This window comes from Nyctibius grandis, chromosome 21, assembly GCF_013368605.1.
Source record: "Nyctibius grandis isolate bNycGra1 chromosome 21, bNycGra1.pri, whole genome shotgun sequence".
Classification (NCBI taxonomy): domain Eukaryota; kingdom Metazoa; phylum Chordata; class Aves; order Nyctibiiformes; family Nyctibiidae; genus Nyctibius; species Nyctibius grandis.
In genome coordinates this window covers 8,891,164-8,917,469 of record NC_090678.1, presented here as the reverse complement: position 1 = coordinate 8,917,469, position 26,306 = coordinate 8,891,164, and the positions used below count along the sequence as shown (strand labels likewise).

Sequence of the window (26,306 nt, the reverse complement as noted above, 5' to 3'; positions counted from 1 at the left end):
ATTGTCTGGGGACAGGGACATGAAGCTGAAGGACAGGCAGTCCTGCAAACCCTCCATGGCCTGCAGCAGGTCAGTAGAGGCGCAGTGCAGTGTTTGGGCACCCAGCAACCCACAAAAAATCCATCTGGATGGTTGGTTGTGTAGTTAGTTCTGTGGTTTCTTCTACATTAGTGGATATGTGTTGTGCTAGCACTGGTTCATACATAATTTTGTTTATTGGTCTTAAGTCTTGTTGACTGTATGTAAGCGATGAGATGTTTGTGACGTTTCGTGGAGGACTGAGGCAGTGTTGTTCTGCTGTTTTAAGATTATGAGAAGCAGTCCAGGATGTGGCAGCCCTTGGCAAACAAGTTGAGGGGATAAAATTATTCTGCTGACACGTTTTTTCCTGCTGACAAATATACTATGTGTATGGGTAATCTGTAACATTGAACATGGGAATATGGGAGTGAGGCTGAAAGTCTGGTAGGGAAGCTGGCGTATTGACCCGAGAAATCTGTCTGAGAATATTGGAGGGAGTGTCTAGTCCAGTCTGTTTAATTGTCAAGAAGCTTTTCAGAACATCCTTCAGTCTTGGAAATGGCACCATGTTGTCTCTGATAAAAAATGTAAGTCAAATTAAATGTAAATTGAATATAAATGTGAACTGAATACTTTCTGGTCATGAAAGTGGCTTGTATAGAGTTAATGGTAACTCTGCATTATATTATGCTGTGTTACTAAACTCTTTTGGGTTTGTTGATATTTGTATAGAAAACTGAAACTTTCAGTTATTAGAAGCAGAAGTGATTTAGCAGGAATTCTATTAGTGTAAGTTTCTATTTCATCTATTTGCTTTATACTAGAAGGAAGGTGTCCAGGAATTTCCCATCTGTGTGTCAATGAACTATTCTCTAATCTTTGTGAATTATTTGGATTTGGATTTAACATCTATTAAAATTTCCTTTTATTATTATTTAAGAATGATTGGTGAGGTGTGTGAAGGGAAAAGGGTACATTTTGATTTAATTCCTTGAAGAGGTCACCGCCTTGCCCCAGTCTTACATACCATGAGGTGCAAGACAGGAATTGGCAACCCACCGTGTTTGCACAAAAGGCAGTGAGCACAGAAACCTTGGCATGCAGCAGGGCTGGGAGCTGGAACCACGTCATCTGGAGGCAGGTATCTGTGGGAGGCAGCGTCTCCTGCCTCCGCACTTGCCGTCTGCGAGAGCCAGTGTCGGTCAGCACGGCTGCGTTCTCAGCTGGCATGGCACCCCTGAAAGACTGCTGACTTCTGGCACTCAGAAATGTCTAATTAGCTGTGCATTTTTTTATTGCCTCCAATACGAAATCAAAATTTTCAGACTGTTACAATTCCTAGATGCCTTTTTTTTTTTCTTGTTTAATTTCCATATTTGTGTTAAACTGTGCCTGGGTACTAACTAGATCTGAAAATGTGTTAAACAAGCACAAACAATGCTGAAACAAATGGAAACCAAGCACATGTTCTAGTCTAAACAATCCATGTATTTATTTTGGGAACCTTTTTCTTTTGTTTCTCTTCCCAGTTTGTATTTAAATCGAAATTGTCTTGTGTATTTGTTTTGTTAATGCAAGTCCTACATGTGATAGTGAAATATTTGCAAGAAACTAACCTAACTAATGTATAAAGAGTAGGGAAGGGAGATGGATCACAGAAGATGCAAAAGGCAGATTTTTTGCATCTCTACTTCTTGGGGCAGTAGCAGCAAAGCATGTAAGCCAGGTACTTGCTAGTGGCCCTAGCATTATTTTCTTGTCTATGAAAAATGTTCAACTAGTTATTTTTTTCCCCCTAATCAGTCTGCTGAAGCTTACATGTTGGTCATCATCTGACAGTTTAGAGCATTTATAAAGTTGTCCGCCAGACAGAATGCGTTCTAACTACCATTTCAGATATTTAGTGGACAGAAAACAAAGAAAAATATGAAGTTGGAGAGAGAAAACACAGATCCACGAAGAGATTGGAACAGGGGGGTTGAGAAGGTGGTGTGATTTTTTAATTAATTTTGGGTTTTCTTACAAGTTGGCCATCTCTCTATGGCTGGAACCCCCTTCAAACTGGAAAACAGACTTGAATGATGTAACCAAAAATTCTTAAGCTGTATTTGTGGTGGAGGATGACTGAAGTGGTGATTGATGGAGCTAAGTAAAGCTGCTTCTGCTTCGAAGTCTCTTGTGTCCTGTTGACCTACAGCAGCTGCGCTAGAATTGCTGACCTTTTGTAGTGACTTCATTGCAGCTCCTCTCTAGAGTGTCCTGATGGGTTTTCCTCTACTTTCCAGGACTATCCTGGAAACTGAATAATCTATTAAAAATTCAGACCCACTGAGCAATCTGCAAATAAAGACACCAGCCTGGGTAGCTCAGAAGTGTGATTTTTCTGCTCTTGTCGTACACTGCAACAAATGGAGAAGCAGTGATTTTTTCTCTTGAAAGACTTAGGGGTGTGTTCCATATCTTAGATTAGTAGCACAAATGGTTAGGAAAAAAGAACCAGGAGTGTTAAGGTTAATCATCTTTTACTAAAAATAAAGAAATCACCCAGGGGTTGTTCAGCTGCATGCTGACATGATCTGCTGCTTGTAAGCATGAAGTAAGCAAAACACAAGTCTTTCACCATCACGCAGATTAGCATCCCACTTAGTCTGTAGGCTGCTAGTCAGTGCTAACGTCGCCTGCTGAGCTTTAGGAGCGCGCGTGGTTTGGGCTGCTGAAAGCACCGTCGTTGAGCACACCTGTATTGGCGTCAGTATGGGCTCGAGCTGAGCAATCTCCAGTTGGTCTGTGGGAGAGCAGGATTATTCTGATGTTTGGTGCATTCGGGAGTCTTTTTGTGCAAATTTGCTATTGTTTGAGCCTTAATGCTGGACTCCATGATTAAAGAAACAGACCCGTCTTACGGCAAGCAGGAGCCTAGAGATACCTCGGTGGTGGGATGTCGGAAAGTTAGAGAAATAATTTAGTAATTCCCTTAAGGGGAGCATTAACTGTGTAGGCAAAGGAGCTAATCTTGTTACCATAACATCACATGCAGCAAGTGTTGTGTTGCTGCAGAGATGTTTGAGCTGTATGTTGTGTGCTCAGGTTTGTTAGTGCAGATCCCACCCACAGCAGCCAGTCCTGGGCCAAGGTCTCAGTATGGTCTGGATCTCACCACTGTCCTGCCCTGGGAGGTGAGCTCAATCGTGAGACTGAGCAGCGTTGTGGCATGTTTGAAAACACCCCAGATGTCCTCTTGAGTAGTGTGTGCTAAGCAGACTAAAGCCACCTGTCTGGCACCTGCCGAAAATGAAGGGCAATGACTAGGAACTGAAACATAGTATATTTTTTTTCCTCTTCCCTTAATAGTTCTTCCTGATTCTGTGCGTGCTCCCTCCTTACTCCATTTCGCTATGAAGTCAGGCAGGTTAGTTGAAATCACAGAAGGCTTGTAGTGTAACAGAGGAGGAACTTCCCGGACGGGCTCCTTGCTTGTGCATTGCCACCTTCCAGCTGAGCTAGTGCTTGATCTGGGAGTGGTGCTGAACTGTGAGCATTAAACATTGTACCCGTGGCCTGTGATTTCCTTCAGCTGCAGGCTGGATAGTGTTGTCTAAACTTGAGCCGACTGCTGAAGCATCTCTAAAAAATATTCTGAGAACAGAGAACCGCATATTGTGGGCTGTACAACAGGGTGAGTTTCGTACTCTCAGCTCATCCAGTCCTGGGCTTTTTTGCACTTGGTGAAGGATAGAAAAGGATTGTTTCTGTGCTTTTTGCAAGCCTCAATAGCCTTCCATATATCTCCAGGAGGTTAATATACTTCAATGTGTTGTATACCTGAAGTATGCTAACAAACATACATACAAATGATCACAAAGGGCTATTAATTTCTTACACACTAGTAGAGAGGAACTGGTGAAATGTGAAGAGGGAACTATTAGATGAGTACAAGAGGCATGCAACAGTGCCATGTTAGCAATCTCCTTCTGGCTGCCAAGGAAATATGGAGTCCTCTGAGTGTTTTATCAAAAACAGGGGAAGCTCCGGAAAACATCTGTGGCTCTTAACACTTCTAATATGAGAAACTTACTTTAATGTTTGTGACACTGAGAGAATAGGTTTCAGTGCTGAGTTCAGTGTACATTTGTGTTGGAGATGGCCTAAAGCTAGAAAACTGCTTCTGTAGCACACCTTTGGTCTTATGTTGTAGTTTCTACTTGGAGAGAGAGAGAGAGAGAAGTTGAGACGAAAAGGACGTGTTGAGTAATTTGGACTTGGGTTCAGGTTCCAGACATTTCAGAACCTCTCTTGATGGGTTGGTGCTTGAATAAAATGGAATACCCTTGGTTTTCTTACGAACTACAACTGCAGTAGCAGGAAGTGAGCCCTTCCTCCTTCCTTTACTGATCACAGCCACGTGTTCATCCTGGCGGAGTTGTGCCTTGGCGTGGCTGTGCGCGCTTGCCTTGTCCTGCTGCTGCTGGTGCAGTTGCAGAGCCTGCACAGAGTGCCAGATGCACTCACTGATAACTTACCCTTCTCTCCATGTGTTCATCTGCTGGGGCTGGGAGTGAAATACGGGAAGTTTTTGCCCTGAATGAACGTTGCAGTTGAGACTGCTTGCATCAGGCCTGCCTAAGCTTTGGCAATAAAGGCCAACCCATTTCCCAATAACTGTATATAGTTTTCTAAGCAAAAATAAATGCTCTAGGTGTTGATATTTGCTTTCTTCCTTTCTAACAGCTTTATTAAAAATAAATTGCTTTTTAAAGAAAGGAAAACACAAGAAAAACGCAGAGATTCTCTCTGCAGTTTGGGTTGCTTTCCTCATCCTCCCCAGCAGAGGAAAGGGGCCAGGCTGCTCGTACCAGCTCAGCACTCACAGAGGGTAGCTCTGGAGCAGCCTGGCTGGAGAAGGTAGTGCCTTGCTGAAGGCAGATGGTGCCCTCATCGGGAATAAGAAACGAGAAATAGTTTCCAGAGAGCATTTGGCACTGTGGCAGCCTTGTCTGGAATCAGTTAGGGAGAGGACAAGGTTGTCAGTTGGTGTCTCCTTGCAATGTCAACTTTAGCCTGTTGGAGACATCCCAGCTCATGTTCAGAGATGGTTCTGTCCCCAGAAAACTCTTTGTTATGATATCACTGTTGGCTTTTGCCTACAAATTACTGTACAGCTTAAATGTCAGTATTGAAAACTTGAAGTGCACAGGGTTTGTTCAGCCAGAAGTACAAATGAAATTTAGTTCAGGCTCCTGGCAAGACTTGCTTTCATATTTATCAAACTGACATTCAAACCAAAGAAGTAAAAATACAACTAAAATATCAGGTGCCACGGAATGCCTGGAGAAACCATGACAGGAGTGTTGCTTTTCTTTCCCTCCTATAATCAAATTTATCTACACTTCTGAACAAACATCTGCATGAAGTATTTAGTGGTTCTTTCTTTTTTTCCCTTGGATCTGGTTTTGCATCTTAAACAAGCCGATAGCTCAGCCAGCTTGGACAGGGTGTTTGTGGCTGTGTGAAAACCCTTTAATGCTCATGGTATCTGGGATGTCCAAACGCAGGCTGCAGAGCCTTGGTAAGCACCCCAGGTATGTAAGTGTGGCCAAACAGAAAAGGTTCCAGCTTCCAACTTGTAACTGGTCATCCTGTCCAGTAAAGCCAGTTCTCAGCTTCAGTCTTTCTTGACTTTTAATGTGGAGCAGTAACTCAGTTCCTGCAAATAGTAGGACTTGCTCAGGGCAGATATGCCAAAGTGCTCTTTCTTTTCCAAATTCTCATCTTGTAGCCCAACAGAATGAAAAAAATGTCTGTGCTTTTACCATCTGTCATATTAAAACTTTTTTTTTAAGCAACTATTGATATCTTAGCTGAAAATACTGGTTTTCAGAAGCTTTTTTTCGCTCTGAATGGGATCATCTACCTTTCTTTTTCACTGTTTCTAGCCTCTTCTACCTGATGTTTTTAAATGCTCAATATTGACTTAATCTTCAGTGTCACGGTGTTGGGATCTGCTCTGTAGACCCTTCTGTTCCAGCTTGTATTGTTGCTGTTCTGCCTAGCACTTGTAAAGCTCAGTATGCCTTAGGTGGGCAGGTGTTTCTAGATGTAGCTCTGCAGAAGAGGTCTGTCCTTCATCCCAGCTGCTAAAAGGATTGGTTCTAAGTCATGCTTTTCCCCCCATGTCAATTTAAGATGTCAAAGGAGGAATATTTCTGATATTCTGTGTCATACCCTCATGTACCCACTTGGCAAGAAATGCTCTTTGAGAATGAGAAGTCAGAGGATATAGACCATTACCTGCGTGTCCTCTCCTATCTATTACCTGAAGATGGAGCCCTGTTTACAGACAAACTCCACAAGTGACCTCTTGTGGGAGAAAGGAAGGGGAAGAAATGATACAACAGAACATCTTCTATTCAGATGGGGAAAGACTAACAAAACTCCCCAAGTAACTAGAAGGTGGGAGCAGGGTACTATTTCAAGTTGTGGGGTTTTTCCTTATCCAAAATGAAAGTTCTTTTGGTTTTGGGTCATTGCCACAAACCAAAGGAGCAAGGAAAGGGAATTTTTTTTTTAAGACATATTGAGCCTTTGAGAAGGAAGCTTTTGATCATCTTCAAGGTCCTAAAAAAATAAATGGGAAAGGGGAGGCAAATGTAGCCCATGTAGTTTAAGGCAGAAATTACTGCTAGCCCTGCTTTGAAAGAAGCATTTTGTGGAAACATAACAATCCTGATAAAGGAAAGGGCACTGGAATAAATAGCATAAATAATAGCATATTTTGTCCTCAAGTTGGTGTCCATGTTCTCAGAAGTGGGAGCCATGGTTTATGCCTGTAAGAATGGCAAAACATACTCTGTTCGCCTCCTGCTTTGTCTTTTGCTGCTGAAGATATCTTCTTTTGGGTTGAAACATCCCATACTTAGTTGCTGCCAAAAGTGATATTTTAATTTTGATGAAAAGATTAAGGTATTTTAAGCATGAGAAGAGTAAAAATAAGCATTTCCTCTCTATTAAAGCTAAGATAATAAAATGAGGTGTGCGTGGTTTTGAGTGGCTGTACAGCTAAAACAACTAAACTACAAAACCTGAAGATTAGCTGTGATTGCAGAGCGGTGCCTATCCTTGATGGACTTAGTTTGGATTTCTCTACTTTTGTTTAGAGTTCAGGGTGAACTGGAGTAGCAACGTGTTGCATGTGGCAGTTCACCTCAAACTAGTCACCTGGCCAAGCTGGAACCTGAAATAACAAGAATCGCCTTTGCAGAATGAGGCAAATAGGAATGAAGAACAATCATGGAAAAATGCAGATTTGTTACAGTTCTACTGATCAGGGTTTTGTCAACTTTAAGTAAATAATTACATGGAAAGTTTCTCTGGTTCAGTGTGTCATTTTGAGCAGGAAAGGAGAGAAATAGGATAGGATAAAACACCAGACCCAGTAGGTCCATCAACACACTGGATGGCTGATACACTTCAGGCTGTGGAGAAACAGGTTGCAGGAGAGTTACAACTTTAAGATCTTCTAATGGATATTCTTGGTTTCATGAATAAACTTCCACATACTTTTAGCTGTCATGGCCTCAAATTAGGTAGAGTAGGGACATTTCACAGATGAGTGACTTCCAGCAGGGATGTGTGGCATCCCTTTAAGCATCAGCTCTGGTTCTGGGCTTGAGATGCTGCCAGCTGTGCTGATACTTTCATTGGAAGAGAAGAAACATGATCTCATAAAATACAGTAGATAGTGGAGATTGTTTCTGTAAAATTGGATAGCTGGGTGTTGCCTTATCTATGAGGCTGTGAGTAAACCATCCACCTTTCCATGCTATGCCGTTGAAGCAATGAGATGTTCGGATGCTAGTGTACATATACAGTAAGGAAACTGTCTGTAAGTACTCTTCTGCCCACTGTCACTAGTTAAAACAGTGCCTGTGGCACTTCTGCTGCCCTGATTCTGTGCTGCTGCCCAGAAATCTGAAGGAGAGGAGGCAGTCCAAGCGACGTCAGCCTGATCTGGGATTGCCCTGGCTCCGGCGGTTCTGCAGAACGTGACACAATTAGTCATGGGGAGACCTGGGCTACTGTTAACAGGAGCGCAAATGCGTTGGCAAAAGAGAGGGGATTGCTAGGCAACTGTGCCTGTGTGCCTTCTGCTTAGTCGTGGAGTATTTAATCTCCCCTCCTTGCTAGTTCTTGCCTTTCTCTGTTATTACCATTTGTATTTGTTGCCTGTTGCCGCATGATGCCATATAACAAATAGGAAAATGAGATCTTCCCCTGCAGAGTTTATGTTCTGCTATACAGGAGAGGTGGGGCATGAATTAAAATGTGCTCTGTAGGCAGTGATCAACATGCATGGCAAAGATCTCATCAGCATGCTGGGAGCTTGTTGTATTTTTGTATTTTCATTGTGTTGCTGCTGGTGATGCTCTGCTATTGCCAGCTAAGAAGGTTAGGACTTGATTTTGTAATATACATATTTCAGGAAGCAACCATGTAAAGCTGGCCTCTGGAGAGGATACCCTGAAGTATTACTTTTGTACTTTCAGGGTTTCTCACTTGTAAATCACCCTTCTGAACTAGGATGCAGTCAATCTCGTATAGCAGTTTTGTGGTCATTTTTCCAGCTTGTATGTGAAATGCTGCTACGTTGCTTTGCATGGAGAGCAGCGCAGATGTTACTACACTGCATGGCTGGCTGAGCAGCCCCTGGGGGAACATCCTTCAATCAATGCAAGCACAGACCAGGATGGCAGGGTGTCTGGGACCATGGCGCTGCCACTATGTAGCTGGGGTTGTCAGCCCTGCCAGTGTCTCTAAATCCAAGTAGAATTGAACATATATAAGTTTGCGTACAGTTTTGTTAGGTGCCTGGCATAATATTCCAGGCTTCCAACTGCACAGGATTTGGTAGCTGTATTTTCCTTACATATTGTATTCATATAGACTACGCCAATTTTGCTTTGAAGCTGGTGAAAGTTGAAGCTCAGAGGTACTTTGATTTGAGTATAGGTAATTTTCTTATGCCTGCAGATCTAGGTTACAAACAGATTGGTCTCAGTTACTTCAGGTGAAGCTTGTGGGGGAACATGAAAACACAGAGCATCAAAATCCTTCAAACAGTTAAAACTGAAGAAGAGAACAGAATTGCGTTTCTTTCTGCTAATGCTTTGAATGACAGTAATGCAGTGACACAAGACATTATGTTTTTACATTCGATATGACATGAACCTTATCCGTGTAACGTAGGGGCAGACAGAAACTTACCACCTGAGTATTTAACATCTTACAGTAGTGTCTTGCAGAGCCTTTATATATGTGGTATGTTTTGCTGTGGCTGTTATGTTTTCCAGTGTATTTGAAAAGGATCCCAATGGAGTTGATTCCACTGCAAGTTCCAACCACCGGACGAGAAATCTTCTGGAGTTCTCAGCTAGCCAGGAGTCCAGCACAGCTCAGAAAATACCTGGTGCCATCAATCCCGAAAAGACTAATAGGTGAGATGAAAATCTTTAACATGTTTTCAGTGGCAGAGGTTAATGGTGCTTTCAGACCTCATGGCCCTTCCATCTGCTAACCTTTTTGGCCGGTGCTATTTTTGCTTTTATAGAGCAACTGAGCTTACAGAGTGTTTTGAGGGCTGATCTGTTTTATTTTTTATTATTTAACAAAGTTTACCAGATTGATTTTCAGATAAATATGATGTTTTATCTCCAAAATGACCCAATACGTAGAGCTTCAGAAGTGTACACGCGACTAGTTTTGCCTTGCTGTTTGGTGTTAGGGAGAGTGTGGTGGAAGAGAGCATGTAAACAAGTGTATGTTATGGAGGTTTTCATGACCTTCTTCAGTTCTTCACCTGTTTGATTTTTTCCATGATCTTTATTTTAGCTTGCATAGTCATAGATATTTGTCATATTATCTCTCTCTCCTTACTTTTCAGGCTGAGGTATTTATTTTCTTAGTTGCCCAAGAGAAGACATGGGAAGTTCATGATTAAGAACAAACACTGAACTTAGCACTGCTCTTTTTTAGAAATCTCTTGACTCCATCCTTATGCTTACCCATTATTTAATTACGTAGTTGCTTTCAAGCTTCCTAGATCTCTAGCATTCAGTGCATAAGCGAACATGTAATTGTCTCCAGATTGAAGTCTGGCTAATCCAGCTCATGTTTTCCCCTTACAAGATTTATTCTGTCAGATTGTCCTTTTCCAGTAGAGTGTTTTGGCTGGTTGAAAAAAGCCAGGCACAGATGTGCAGAAAGCCCTAATGTATTTTGCCATGCAGAAAGAAGGCAATAAATCAACAACATTTTAAGGCTGTAGCCATGGCGAGGGCTTTGTGTCCTATGTGGTACGTTTCAGACTGTGACTTATGCAACACAGTAGTAGAGTGGTTCTCTTAGGAGGATATGCTAGTGCCTGTGCCTCCTCCTTTTCTGTTACTCTTTCACCCTGTTTTTTGGCAAGCAGTGTGCTCTTTGCTGCATATTCTCCTTTATCAGTTCTAGATGCAGTAAACAGGAGAAGCAGACATGAAGGTGGAGAGAAAGCTGGGAAAGGGAGGGAAATGTGAATAAGGCTTTCATAAGCTCTTACAGCTGATTCTTCAGAAAGAAGTTGAGGTTTAGGAGCTACGTGTCTCCGTCAAAACCAAGAGGACTAAGGCTGTTCTATCGATACTCTCGATACTCTATCAAGAGAGGAACTTATCATAGATATTTGGTGATAAATAGTTAACCCCTCAGGAGGTACAGATAACCAGGAGAAAGGAATATTAGTCTTTGCTTTGTTGCTCAGAGTGCTGTGGATTTTTGTATTGAAATACACGCTCTATTTCACTTTTTATCAAAGCCAAGCTAACTTCTGGAGACTATTGGAGATGTAAATCCTCTCCACTCAGTTGTAATACAGTTTGTGGCTGCTCCATTTTCTATAGCTCATGGTCTTTACATCTGCATGGTTTTAGTGGCTGATAAATCTAGTATTTCTGTAGCAAATCTTGCACGGCTCTGGAATGAACGAGAAAGTTGCCTCTGCAGAGATCTCATAGTTTACATATTATGAGGAATATTTTACAGGCTTCATTTTCTTTCAATATCTGGCCTGTTTGGGAAGAGAACCAACATCTGCTAATGCTCAGCTGTCTGTTGAGCGCTACCAGACCCCTTTGGGGAACTGACTGAGACCGCTGGATGTTTGATATAAATTGTTATTCACCTGTTTCAAAGATCCTGTAAGAGCAGCTGTAACCTTTGTGGGTTTGCTGATGGTAGTGCTTATTCGGGTTTGGTCAAAGGTTCGTGATAAACTATTTTAAGGGATTTCTTTATGTCTTTTTCTTTTTTTTTCCCAGCTATGATCATTCTGTATCTGATAACAAAGCACTGATGATAGTCTCAGAAGAACCACTGTTATATATTTCACCACCACCACCCCCCTGTCAGCCCCTGATCAACCGGACAGAGTCGCTCAGGTGAGCAAACAACCTTTTCTGAGCATTTAAGCTTTTATTAGGAGTTTAGACATAAATTATGTGTTGAGTGAGTGCTACCAGAGAGTCAGCTCTGGTTGATGTTATTGTTCATTCATAGTGTTCATCCAGTATGTGACCAGTGCCTCTGTAAGCGTCTGCACTGTGTAGTGTTTATTACCATGGAGACAGGAGATTGACTTGGCTCTTTGTCATTTTTTGATGGTTTTAGTAATGATTTTCACTCAATTTTCACACTGGTCATTTAGCAATAACCAAATAACAGTTTTCTGATTGCCTGGAGGTTTTTTGTGACTCAAAAGAGGAATCACTTCATATGTAGAAATGCTCATAATATGGAAATCAAGTCCAGGTAAAAGTCTGTTCCATCTGAAGTACATAAAAGATCGTCTCCTACTCTTCAGCTTCTGATACAGGCAGACTTAACCTGACATCGCAGATGCGCTTTATTCACTGTTAGAAAACACCTAGCTCCACTGTTTCCAAAGATACGCGTGCGTCACTAACCTTATCTCCATTCTGCTTTGTTCATTCTTTCTCTCAAATTTATTTGCTGTATTTTAGCCTTCTTAACCAATATTTTGTCTTGAACTGATCAGTTTTTAATTTTAAATTTCAGTAGTCCTTCCAGTAATTTCAGAATTACTGTTCATTGGGCAAAAGGAAGTCCTGTATCTGCTTTATATTGAAACATCTGTGATCCCAATACTTTATAGATACTTCCTTACAAATTCCCTCATAAATTTAATCTTGTGATTATATTTTCTTACTCTGATATTAAAAATCAGTTATAAGGTAAAAGAGTAGTAATCTGCAGTGTCTTTATAGTGGCTAGTTAAACTGTTTTCTGAAATTAAAAAATTCTGCCACTGTTCTTTGAAACAATCTGTTCATGCTGTGGATTTTTCTAGGCTGAATCATGAACTTCGAGGATGGGTTCATAGACATGAAGTGGAACGAACAAGATCTAGAAGGTTGTCAAATAACCAACAACAGAAAGCACGGGTTATGCAGGTAGGCAGGTTTATACTGGTGAGTCAGTAGAATGACAGGCTAATTTCAGAGAACATAACAAAATATTCTCTCTTACTTGTCTGTGCTTGTCATTATAGACAAAAGTAGCAATGGTGCCTGTAATTAGGGTGCCCAACACTTCCCATTTTAAATTGCTGGGTTTGGCTGATTATTATGTTGTCAAAGTTCTTCCAATCCTGTGCTTGGATTCAGGCTACAGGTTTTTAATTTTTTTTAGCAGTCATCAAAATATGTTCAGTGTTTTCTAAAATGACTTTTATGACTTCTCTGCAAGGCTGTGTAAGGATAAGGATAAACAGTTGGTTAATGGAGGGAAATATAACCTTCGGCACATTCATCTGGCTTGTGGTTAAGGAGCACAGCTGATTGGTTTTGTTGAAATATTTCTATTTCATTTTTTCAGATTTTTGCTAGAGGGATACATTTTTGGACTACAGAATGATGAGATTTGTGCTCATGTTTCCAATTTTTTAGAATCTCTTTTATCTACATGGCATACCAATAGTGAGGATGAAATTAAGACCATGAATTTTCAAAGTGTTTCATTTGATTAAGAGCTAGTAACAGCCTTAAAAGGAATTGAACTTTACAATGTGGGAAATACCACACTTTTCTAGAGAAAAATTACTGAATACTAAACTTCAAATTCTTCTCACTGGTGTCCAAAGGAGATAGAACATTTAAGCAGGACAAGTTTGGGTGCTTCTAGTGTTTCAAACGCCAGAAGTGTGTTGTGCGTAGTGTATTTTGGCAGTGATACAAAGTGGAGGTGACCTCAGAAGAATTCTGCAAATCTGGCATCACTGATAGCAAATTTTGCACTTGGATGACACAATATGTGCAACTAATGTGTATGGTGCCAGCCTCCCTTCTTTGTCTCTGAATGTGTGACTGCAAATTTGGCTGTATTAAAATGCTTTGGGTTTTTTTGTGTTTCCAGCTTGATTGCTGACCATTTCAATTATTCATGTTTCACGAGTGGGAAAACGTACATTTATTGTTCAGGGCACTGATTAACCTCTACACCCCCTTATATATTCACTCTCTGCTGCAGATGTACGTGATGTTTTATGTAGTGCCAAACCAAGGAAATGCTTATTGTTTTCAGTTTGTGTCATCTTTTTGTTTTCCCCCTTTTTCAGAGCTCCCTCAGTGAGAAGGCAGATTCCCAGCTAATGGCTATGCCTTACACAGACACCAGCCTCAGGTAAGGCAGAACAACTGCTTTGTTATTGCTTTCTACTTAATAATCTAGTTTTTCACCAACAGCTGGTAGAAAATGCCAGTTTTCACCTTGTTGTCAGGATTCTTAAGCCAGGTGCTAGCTACATTTATTGGCCTAATTTCTGTGCCTTGGCAAATAACTGTTTCTAATGATTCAAACTACATTTAAAGAAACCTCTGTATCACAGCTCCACTCTTCTGGGGTCTTTCTAACGATAAGTCTTAAGAAAACATTTACTTCACTCTGCAGAGTCCCTTCCTAAACAGATCTGTATCTTTAAGGAATAAAAAAGGGGGGATGGTCTTGAGAATGTCTGGAGGAACATCAGTAGTTCATAAGAAGGTTTCAGAGAGTGTGGTAAGAAAAGGGTTTCTCTCACTATCTTCAAGAGTAGAGCAATTATAGCTATTACCAAATTATTTTTACAAAGTTAAGTATCATTACATCTTATTTGCATGGTTTGTCTTCATCTCCTGATTTTCCCTGATGACTAGAACATAATAACCCAGAATTTTCTGATTCCACCCCCCATCCTGCATACCTATACTGTCCCTCTTCCCTGGCGACAGGAAGAACTGGAGAGAAAAGCTTAAGGAAATGAAAATTCTCTCTCCTGAATTCTCTGTGACAGTGTTTAAAAGGTTCTCTGCTTTGAAGAATGGAGTATAAAGTGAACTTCTTGTTGGGAAGAACACCTGAAATGTTGCCATTGAAAATAAGACAGCTGCTGTCCTTCCATTTGCATTGCTGCTTTGAAAGCAGGATCAGCCTGGGAGAAAATAGTAAGCTGCAGGCAAATGTTATGGAAACCAGGCTGCCAAATTTTGATATGCCTTGACTAATAAGAAAAAAAGAAAAAAGCTTTTTTAGTCCTACAGGCAGATGAAGGATGTCTGTTTTAACTGGACAAACTAGCCTCATGGCATAAGGCAGTTTAATATACACGCCTGCATTACTCTTCAAAAAAAGAAATCTGGACTGTTAGAAACAGTCTGCAACATCATGCAGCTCTGTATGGAATAATCTGCTGTGCTCAGAAGGAAGTAAGATTTTTTTTTTTTTTTTTTTTTTTTTTTTTTGCATGAATGGTTTTTAAATGAACAGAACCAGTGAGTCATGGCAGCTGCATGCTGTGACTGTCCTGGAACTGGTGAGAACATAGAACAGACTTCCAGTTCCTCCCAGAGCCATCAGCTCTTAGATGCTCTATGAAATCATAGATTCAGAGAGTAGTTTCAGTTGTAAAGGACCTCTGGAGATCTCTAGTCCAACCTCCTACTCAAAGTAGGTTTAACTTCAGGTTTACTCTGTGCCTCTGTCAGAAAAGACTGTCACCATCTCCTTTTGTAACCCCCATTGGGAAGCTGAGGATTGCAGCGAGAGCCCCCTCAGCCTCCTCTTCTCCGGGCTGAACAAGCCCAGTTCCCTCTGTCTCCTGTCTCTCCTTGTACTTCCTGCCCTACTGGCTCTGACTGTAATGCAGCCCCGTATGCAGTTGCCCCCAGGATGCCCTGCTGGCTTGCGTTCAGTTTGCCTGCCAGCACCCCGGGTCCTTAAGCATTGCCTGGGGAGAACTGTTAATGAACTAGCAGTGTCTCTGCAAGTGTGTAAAACCAAAAACTAAACCACTTTCAGGTTTCGTGATACGTAAGGTAAATGTTTGTAGGTGGCCCTGACGCTTTTATTAATGGTTCAAGTGCCTTTTTGTGGAGTATAAAGTCAAGGCTTTTTAATACTAGTGCTGTGACTGGAAATTAAGTGACCTTTACCTTCTAGAACACCCTTGTTGGTGACCTGAGTCCATGAACAGGAGGCCGTTAGCAGGATCTGGGTTTATCTTTGTAGCAGTGATGATACCAACATTGTCACATTGGTCCTAGATTCCACAAGAAAGTTGAACGCTTGAAAAGTATTGCAGTGAAGTCAAAGCAGAGGAAAAAGATCAAAATCAAGATGATTTCAAAGAAAACCATTAAGCCACCCAGCTCTCTTCAGTCTTTTTAGCTTTCTTCAGAGGTAATCTTGATGAGGGTTTCTGCAAGTGTGTATTTAGGGCTCCGTATATCAAACTGGGACTCTAATTATTTTTTTTTCTAAATTTTGCGCTATTAAAATTATAGTTCTTGGTGCATAAAGCACTGAGTCCACAACCTCATTCCTTCTTAAAACAAGCATATGTGCAACATCCTAGAGCTCTGTGATGCATAACAGAGTGCCCTTTGAACTTTTAGTATACACAATTTAATACGATACTTTCTTGTAATATGGTAACATATTACTAAAATAACTGGTAGCTTTGCACCTTAAGTTCCTCCCTTCCTTTCACAGAGGAGTCCATAGTGGGTCCTCTTAAATGCCCAAAGGTAATTATGGTGTAATACCAGTGGATTACTGGCGTCACTTGGAATCTGGGACTGGTGATAGACTTGTTCCATGGACCCAGGGAGCTTTGTGAAGGCCCAGTGGTTTCCGAGTGCTTTGGAACAACTTTCTGCCATGGCTGGATTTAGAATTATAAAAGGCTGTTTTTTAGGTCTAGCTGTATCTTCTTGAGTGTGGGCGGGCAAACGGATCTGTGGGACCTGTTTCAGTTTTCAGGATGTGTTTTACTGAGCAATGTGTGGGCGTGATGCCTTTTATCACAGTAAAACTTCAATGCTGAATCTCAGGGGTGGTTTGGTGGGCCTACATGTTTTTATGAATGAGTAATCAAGCTCAAATTAGCTCCGATCTTTGTTTCCTGTGTGTGAAGGATGTGATCTGATTCCTCACTTGCATAGTTCTGCTAAAGAGGATATATAGGGTAGAGCTGCCTGCTCTTGATCCCCCAGGACTTACGCCCCCAATCCTGTTAAAGGGCAACTGGCTTGGCAGCTGCAGTCCTTTGATTGCAACAGGACTATATTAGAGGTAAGAGAGGAGGTAATGATGGTCTACTATTACGGCTGCTCAAGAAAATCACTTGGTGATAGATTTGTGCCTTGTTTTGGGTGCACAGTTATGTATATTTTAGAAACATACCAAAATAATCTAAGTCAGCCACCGTAGTTTAAAATCTGGGTTAGCAAAGGCAGCTTGGGAGGGGTAGCCTGATCAGTGTTTTTGCTACAAATACTGCAAACAGACAGTGTACTATTAAAGTGGGAAAGAATTAAAATGCCTGGTTGAAGGTCCAGGTAATGGTTTGTGTAACTACAGCTTTCCAATTTGATTAAATATGTTATTTTTGAATGGGATTGGGGAAGGATACATGAAACAGTATGTGCTTGGAATTTCTCACCTTTCCAAGATAAACAGTGGATAAGTACCATGATTGTACAACTTGCCAGTGTTTTTGCTTAGAATAGTTTAGATAGAGTGTCTTTTCCTCATGTCTGATATATGTACAATGAGAATTGTGAAAAAGATAAGCCAGAATTATGTGACTATCTTATTTTTGGTCCACTGTCTAAACTGAAAATCAAGAGCAAATCGATCAGTTGACCAAAGAGATGCAAAAAAAAAACAAAAAAAAAAAAGGTGAGTGAGAGAGAAGGTGGGGTTGTCACTTAAGAGTAAGTGGAAAGCTCTGTGCTTAACTTTGCACTTTCAATTTGAGTGTTTTGGATCCTTAGCAGTCAAAACAAAACAATGAAAAATTATTAAATGTTTTGATTTTTTTATTTCAGAATGACATTTCGTTCTAAAATTTATTTGCTAAAATCTGTTTTCAGAAGTCATCACAATTTTTCAGACACTTTAGGTTGACTTTTCAAACTTTTTTTTTTTTCTGTTGAGCTAGCAAGCAAGTTTTTGCCAGCCTCAAAAACATGAATAAAATCAAGCTTGGAAAAGTTTCCTGCAGCATGACTTTTAAAGCACCTTGAACTTTCAAAAAATACTCAGTAGTTTCACTCTCTTCACCTGTGTTTAATGTTCCTCATGCTCTCCTCAATGGATGATGAGCTGCTGTTCCTTTGAAAAGCAGATCTTTAAAGTCATTGTCTCACTGAAGCTAACTTTCTTGTCTAAAATAATTACCTTCCCCCCTCTTTATTTCAGCAAGAACTCAGGGAATGAGCTGCAAGTGTATTATGCCTCTCCAAGGAGCTATCAAGATTTTTTTGAAGCTATTCGCAGAAAGGAAGATACATTCTACGTGGTGTCATTTCGCAGAGTAAGTGTTGTAGTTGTTCAATACTGGCTTTTTATATATATCCATAAGACTGTTTCTAATACTGAGTGTCTTTCCTTGTAATACAAAAGGTGACCTAGTCAAGGTTGAAGCTAAATTTGTTTCTTCATAAGTGATGCTTCTGCATATCCTTTACAGTGATATGGCCAGATAGTGGTCTTTGCAAAATATGCCCATCAGTTAAGGATGGAAAGAGAGCTTTGCCGGAAACATTGTAGTGCCAGGGCAAGACAGCAGGAAATTGCATGAACCCTGTGGTTAAACACTTACATATGGTAGCAGTCCAATAATCGGAATAGTTACCTGGATATTTATTTAATAGGTGTATAAACCTTTTGTGCTTCTGGGAATAAATGAATTCTGTGCAAATCTGCTAGCTTAACATGGTATTATTTCTGTCTTCTCCTAAAACACTTGCATTTGCAGTTTTATGCAGCTGAACAGGACTGCACACAGTGGCACAATTTTTCTGCTGTTTTGTGGCTTGTAAGTTGAGACAGATGAGCAATTCTGCTGTCTGTGCTGGAATGCAGCATAGGCTTGTGCTACAGCTTTGTCAGGCACATCCTCACATCTGCAGTGCAGGTAGGGACAGTAAAAGCTGTTTTGAAATGGAATTCCAGGTGTTTGGTGCTACTTTCTGTACTGCAAGCCTGAGTGGTGTTGAAGCCAGGACAGCTGCAGTAGTAAGAAGCTGCTTGGGATCTGGTGGTGGAAATGATCAAGGCAAACAGTGGTTGAAACAGCAACTAGGGTGGGAAAGAGTTTATTTCCTCCCTTTTGCAGAGGTCTTGATGAGTCCGTTAGACATGTCTATAATGCATGTTTGGCCCTGGCCTGAACCTGAGGTCTTCACTTGCTAAGCCTCCTGCCTTGCTATTTTGCAGTTGTGATGTTACATTGTTCTATTCTATGCATGTGCATTCCCAGCCAGTTTTCCTAGGACCCTGCAACTCTCCATTTCTTTCCTCATCATAAGAGTGTCCTGAGAGGGGTCCCAAGGTGATGGGAGACCAGTAGTTGCAACTACAACAGCTCACCCAGCTGCAACCAATTCTGTGTAAGAGCACACAGATGAGCATAACTAGTTTTAGCAGTTTCTGTGTTGTCATAATTGTACCAATCTGTAGACGCCATATGTACATAGGTAACACATCCCTGTTCGACCAGATATTGGGTAACTTTCTTAATTTGTGAGATACATGTCTTTAGAGAAGATTCAAGCAAAATAAGAATAGTGGTGCTCTTGTTAGGATTAGGGTTTTATGCTGAGTAGAAATATGAGGTTAGTTTCCAGTCTTGGGATTACTGGGTTGTGTCAGCAGGCTGGAATTTTGTTATTAAACGCTTGGCATGTTCTGCTGTTCTTTCAGCTACAAACGCAAATATAGCCAGCGCTGGGCTCTGCATATCCTGAGGATGAGTAGAAGGGAGTGGAGAATTGATTATAAAAGTTTTTCTGGAAACTCAGAACAAAAAGCAGAATGGTGTTTGTCTAGTTCTTCACTTTCGGCCGTTGCTCTAGTCCTCATGAATGTCTGTAATGGTACATAGGTTCTGTTTATGCTGTCGGATTAATGACCTGGAAGTTGTCAGCTCTCATTTCGATTTGCAGAGCTGTCCTTGGAAACAGTGTGTCTTGTGCCACGGAATCCCTGCTGCTTGGCTGTGCTCTATTGCAAGGAGAGGTGCAGGGACTTTTTAAAACCATCTGTGAAGTTTATTTGGTTGCAAAGCTGTTGGTATTTCTGTTTTATGAATGAAATGTCCTCAAATCAGGGCAGTTTTATGCATTACCTCATTTATTATTTTAACAGGGCAAACCTGATCTAGTGACAAGCTCTGCCCTGAGGCACTTTTAAATTACTTGCTTGGATTCTTTTGTGAGTGCAGAAGAAAGGACTCCTGCACAGCCCGAGGGGTGCCATCAGCAGGGCCCCAGCCAGGGAGGTGCCCTTTCACCTTCTCCTGAGCACTGCTGACTGCATTTGCTTAGGACCACAATTCCCTTTTCACTGATTAGGAGCTGAGAGAGGGGACTCATTTCTTCCTCAGTGTTATGGGACAGTTCACTCTGCTTGCTCTGTTGCTTGCTCGTTTGTCCAAGTTAGAAGGCAAGGCCTGGAGATGATAGGTTTTGTTCTCCTCTCTGGCTGTTTGCCATGCAGACACTCCCAAGCATTTAATAAGCTGTTAACAGCCATATACAAAAGAACAGGAATCATCCAGTTAAGAGTCCCAGGCAGTGAATGGTTCTGGTATTGGTGGTGGTCCTGCTCCGAGTGGGAGGTAGGACTATGGATCTCCAGAGATCCCTCCCACATGATGTCTCTGGGATCCTCTTCCCACATGCTTTCTGCTGTATGCGCAGTGTCACATAACCCAGCATCTCTCCTGGGTGCATGGGCTGAATGTGAAATGTTTTTGTGTGTTTTCTGCATGTTCTCACTTGCACTACAGGAGTTGTGCTGAGTTCCTTGGATTTTCTAGACCATGGCATTTGCTAGGGCTGCCCATGCCTCTCTTTATATAGTAGGACTTAGCCAGGGCCTCCGAAGGTGCAAGGTAGGGGAGCGAAGCTCAAATGTGCTGTGTCATCTCCTGGTGATGCTTGATACCTGTAAGACCAAATTTCTCATGATCTCTTCAACTTTATTTTCTTTCCTTGCCATGGAAGGCTTGCATGTCTGCGTATTTACAACTGGAGTTTGATTTTTTTTTTTTTTCTTTTTTTAAGGAGGAGAGAGGAAAACAGAGTAGTATTTGGATCAGCTGAGTCCATACAAGGAGCTGGGCTTTCACTCTGAAAGTCTAGAGAAGTTAACTTTCTGCTATTGCCAGGGGAATCTGTAATGTCATTATTAAACAAGAAGAAATATGTAACTGAAAGTGAGTAAAGAATTCTTGAACTGAGGTAGTGTTGTCTCTCAGCTCTGCCAGGCCTCAGCAGCCAACATCCCTCATAAGCAGGGCTCATCACCACTTATTTCTTGAGATGTTAGCTTGTTAATTTTATTTTTTCTTGCTGCTTGCTTAACTTTTAGGAAGCCATTGTTTTCAGCAGTCATTTAGTGTTGCAGGAACTGACACCCAGCAATGTAACAAAACATGCATTCCCAGTAGTTTATGTCCACAGCTGGGATCTCTGCTGTCCCCAGGTGCTCCAGCACTCAGAAGCTACGTCTTTGCAGCCCACCTCTAAGTTGGGCTGGTTTGGGTTGGTTTTGGGAGCACGTTCAGAGCTGAGAGGTCAGTGCAGCAGGTACTGAGAACAAGTTGCTGTGCTTCTGTGAAAAGGGTACGGCAGTTTGAGCTCTGCTGAAGCACGTTGGAATATCCAGTTGTCCTTGAACCTTCCTTCCATATCTCCCAGGTCTGAGAGGCAGAATTGAGAGTCTGTTGCGCTGCCAGCACCTTTGATTTCTGCCTTTAAACATCAGTGATACTAAGTCTGCTTGATCTGTTCTAAAACCCCAGTGGAGCCTGGCTACAAAATTCGAATTAGTTGCTGTAACGTGCTCTGTCAGCAGGGAGACAGACACCTGGCTGCCGCTGTGGTTCTCCTGTAAGCCTGGCGCCCAAACACTTGTGTCTCAGAGCTCACATCTGTTTTGCCATGGAGTATTCAGACCTTGAGATTGTTTCTAGAATTACTTGAATAGCTAGCTTAATTTGAAAGGTAGTTACGTAAATCATTGGAGAAAACAAATCCATTCCAATTCACTTTGGCCTGTAAATGCTGCTCCAGACTGTTACACTCTTGTGTGGTTAGGATCAGAGTCCCCGCAACTTGCAGTGATTAAGCAGTAGATTTCCCCATCCTGGAAGATTCTGTCCGTGACCCTTTGATGACATCTCTGCAGGCTTATTGAGGACAGTGACATTTTTTAGGGTAAGAATGTAATTACTGTTCTTAAGGAAAGCATGGTTTAAAGTTTGATTCACTTGGGAAATTTAGAAGGCTACTAGCATTTCCTCTCACTACTTTCTCTCTTTTTTCAAAGCACAAATGTCTCCTGATATCAAAGTTTGCCAATTACATTTAATGCAGTGCGTATACAATATGTTACAGTATATTGCAGTAAACAAATAGATATTAAAAGGTGATTCTGGTTATTATTTGTTAGAGCGAGAGTGGTGCTGGCTCTATGGAAATCAATGGCAAAGCATTTACCAACTTCAGTAAGACTGGAATTTCACTTTGTAAATTTCGGCTTCAGTGCGGGGGCACTTAAACCGTAGAGCTTCAGGGAAACCTATTATTATGGATGTGAATTTCTATTCCTACACGCCAACATCTGCAATGAGCATTTAATTTGATTTCTCAAGTTCTGCAAACAAATTTACACTGAAGTGATTAAGCCAAATTTAAATCAGAACTTTTGTTCTTTCTTTGTGTGAACTCTCAATGTGCTAGGAATAAAAATATCTGGGTTGTATTTTGCTTTTGTTGATAATAAGCATGTGCTGTGTGTTAATTCTATTTGGGATGATATATTACTTTCAGGCAGCAAAAGATTATAATGCCTGGCTTTGACATGCTTGTGTAGCAGTAGTTTGCTGTGCTGCACACACCGTTCTGGCAATAGTTTGAATTTATTCAGAGAGCATGAGTGAGGCAGGTTCCAATTCACTGCACTCTTAATGCAATCTGCATCCTGCAGGCAAAACTGCTTTATAAGAAGTCAGCTTCAGATGATGTTTCATAGCCAGAAATTCAGTCCTAACATATGCTTTTCTCTTATTTTGTCTCACTTGACAATGGGTGGTTTTTACTGAACATGAAGTTTTGTGCTGTTGACTTTGTTTGTGGATTTCCGTGGACTGGGATGTATAATTTGGTCTTTCATTCAGATAAAATGCATTGATTAGAATCACATAGTCCTGCCTCTCCTAAAGACACAGTAGCTATTTTATATGTTTGAGGCCTGAGGGTTTGCAACTGCTGCAAATTAACATGCAGATTTTAGAAAGATTTTCCAAACTCCCCTTTCTCCAGGGGAGCCTGACCTTAGCTGTTCAGAGGAAAAAATGACTTTATCCCAGGATCCTAGGATTTTAAGATCTTGTCCTATATTGTATACAGATGCTGAGAATAATATGTGTTGAAAGAACTGAGGCTCAGGGCATGGTATCCACGATAAAATTGCCTGTCCTTTTCAAAGCAGAGGTCACCCTTTAGCCTGTCTTTTCTGTGAGGCCAACCCTTGCCTCCCTGGGAAAACTTGAGAAAGCAAACAGTGTGTGTGATTGTGCTTCAGCGTGCCCTGAAGCTCAGCGCGCCAGCCTCTGTCAAATTATGGCTGCATTTGCCTTTCAGATTTGAAAAGCCATTATGAAAACCTCCTGTTTCCATCTAAGTGTCGGTAGTGAAAATGAAGTCTGGCGTGCTGCGTTTTTTGTTACAAATCCCTCTTTTCTGGCTAAACTGTGGATTCTCTCCATGTCAGAGAGAATTTTCTCCTCTCAAATTGCTGCTGTCCCTATGAAAACAGTGAAGCAAGCTTTCTTTTTGGTCTTTCTCGAACTGTCATCCTTCCTGGGGTGAAATATTTCTGGTAGGTGGGGAGCAGGGAGAGCTGACGATCAAAGGGACTGGGAGGTGGTGGGAAGGAGGGTTCTCTGTGGTCTTCTGGATACCCAGCTGGGGAAGATGTTGCTTTTGGTAGCATCTTAGAGTTTAGTCTAAAAACCTGAGGAGAGAAATTTAATAATCTAAAATTAAGTCTAAAAATATATGTTGGTCTATAGAGCACAAATGGCCTTACTTCAGTCCTGGGATTATCAAAATACATGCGTACGAGAACACAACTCCAAGTTTGTGTAACAGGAAGCTCAAAAGAAGTTTTTTTAGGTTTGCAGCAAAAGGCCATCAACTCTTTAAGAAGCATTTCTGTCAACGCCTTGTAGTATTTTCCAGCAAAACCTCTGATTGCTTCATTATTTCTTACTGTTGTTCCTCTTCAACGCCTGGAAGTTGTGTTCTGTGTGAGAACATACTTTCAAGAGTGAAGCAGCAAAGGCCTATGTGTGTGCTGTAGAGAGCAAGCAGGCTGAGCGAAGAGGGACGAGAAGGAGCCAGGCAGTGAGACACCTTGGATGTGCAGTGAGTGGAAGCCAACGAGGAGCAGCCAGCAAGTACCAGCTGCAGTGTAGCCTCTTCTGGGCAGCAGCTGTTTGGCTTAGCCAGCTGCAAACAGCGGTTAGGAGGGACCGGAACAAGAATGCAAAATGCGTTTCTGAGAAGGGAGGTAATGCCTGTTGCATCAAGTGTGGTTTTGTTTCCTTTGGAAATTTCTGTTCCTAGCTCTCCAAGACATTTTGGAAGCAAAGTCTTAGCCACTTTGATTTTTATCTCCTTGGGTCCCTTTGAACCCCACTGTCCTCCAAATAAAATTGAGAATGAATATGGTGTTGAGGACAGAAGTATAAGCAAAGACAGAAAAGTCACTCGAATATATCTGGCATGGAGCAAAAGATACTCTTGAGTTTTACGTATATAGTCTTGATTCGTTTGTCTTCTACATGGTTGCTGGAACTTCATGAATCATATTAATGCTGTCACTGAACTTCTTTCAGCCTTGTATGTCCCAGACCTAACTAATACTTTGTTATTTTTAAACTAGTATTTGGAAGGACAACATACACTGTAGATAATTATAGTGAAAATAAAACATACTGCAAAAAATGTCTCCAAAACCCAAACTGGTTGCAGACAGACGTGACCAGCAATAGTATACATGTATTTAAAGTGTGCTCCATGCTTGACAGACAAAGAGTAGTGGGCAAGAAATAGAGGAAGATTGTTGGTTTTGGAAAGCCTCTGTAAAAGACCCAGTGCTTATGAAATTGGTGTGGACATAGGCTAGAGAAGTATAGTTGGGAAGTGTGGGAGGAAGATGTGATTATAAAGTGGGAATTGTCTCAGTAAAGGAAGTGTCAGCAGTATCTCACTTATTAAGAATAGACAACAGACAATTGCTGACAACAAAGTGAGCAGGAACACAAGTTTATCCACAAACAAGGAATGTGCATTCAGTTAGAGCAGGCAGTGGAAATGCAGCTCTGAAGCAGTTCCTTTCCTTCAGGAAATAACCCAAGTTTAATAATGCATTAATAATACTTGAATAATGTTAGATAATAATGCGTTTTTCTTTAGTGATAGCATGGTATTCATTGAAGGAAATTTGGCTCAGATTTTTCTGAACAGTTCCCAGAAGGGAATGATGGGCACTTGCTTATGATCTGTAGCAGTTTTTCATTATGGAATCGATGCTGACCGAGCCCTAACTGTATAAAGACATAAAAGATACCTTCAACTCTGGAGCTGCAGTAGCCAGTAAGGCATTGACTTGTGTTTGGTAGGAATGAGCTTCTGCGTGAAAAAATGACCTTCATGATATCTCATTTGCCTTGAATGATATGCAGAGAGCACTTTGAAATACCCATGCTTATTTTCTTAGTTGGACTTCACACTTTCACAGCTTCAGACTACTGTTTTTGTTCTGTTCATTTTCAGTTTTTATATCTGACAGCCTTAGACAGCGTCTTTATAGAAGTAAAATGTGCAGAATTGAGATGTTCTTGATTGATTAAGTAGTGTTTGTGTCCACAATAGAAATCCTACCTTTTAGCAAATGTTCATTATTATAGTATTACATTTGAGAGGGTTATTTAAAATCTTAGGCACACTTTTAGAGTTAATTCTGGTCAGATGAAGTTATTTGCTTCCAGTTTGAATGAATCCTTTTGCCAGTTTTTTAGCTGGATAGCACACAAAGCTTATTTTATGAAGTAAGAGTCCAGGTGCTATTATGAGTGTATGCAGATTATCATCACCTCCCACTGGACCAAACAGAACACTTGTGGCTTCCAGGTTTTATTTTTAAATCACTTACACTCCTAGGACAAGAAGTGAGATAAAATTAACTGTACATTTTTATCTTTAAACTGGCTTTGAAACTCGTAACTGGCTTTAAAACTGTTTGAGAGTGGAACATAAAACTTCTTTTCAACTTCTGAGACTCGTGGTTGCTTGTGGCCTGTCTACCAGGATGGCTAATGGAAAGACAGAATAGTAGCTGCAGAAATTCACTTGCTTCTCATAAAGGGCTAAGACATGTTAGGAGACTCTTTGGCAGGAGAGTCTCTCAGGAGCTAAATCTCCTTTCTGTGAATCCTAGAAGGTAGTAGGGCCTTTTCCCCAGAATGCAGTCTTTTTTTCTTCACTGCGTTTGATCACAGTATCGGGATGGGTCTGTTGCAGAAGTGTGTGCTCTATGGCTAAACGCTTTTTTAGAGAGTCCTGTATAGGTATGTTCTACCTGTGTCCCTATCAGCTTCTCAGCACTTAATTCTTTTA

At 41.2% G+C, this 26,306-nt stretch overlaps 1 protein-coding gene across 1 annotated transcript in view; it reads left to right on the top strand.

The window, feature by feature from the left end:
• The window catches only part of ATF6 (activating transcription factor 6), an 82,249-nt gene that overhangs the window by 15,274 nt on the left and 40,669 nt on the right, over positions 1-26,306 (top strand). The window contains 5 exon segments of the mRNA XM_068416751.1: positions 9,369-9,512; positions 11,373-11,492; positions 12,422-12,524; positions 13,688-13,752; positions 17,812-17,926. Coding sequence (XP_068272852.1) covers positions 9,369-9,512; positions 11,373-11,492; positions 12,422-12,524; positions 13,688-13,752; positions 17,812-17,926 — 547 coding nt within the window.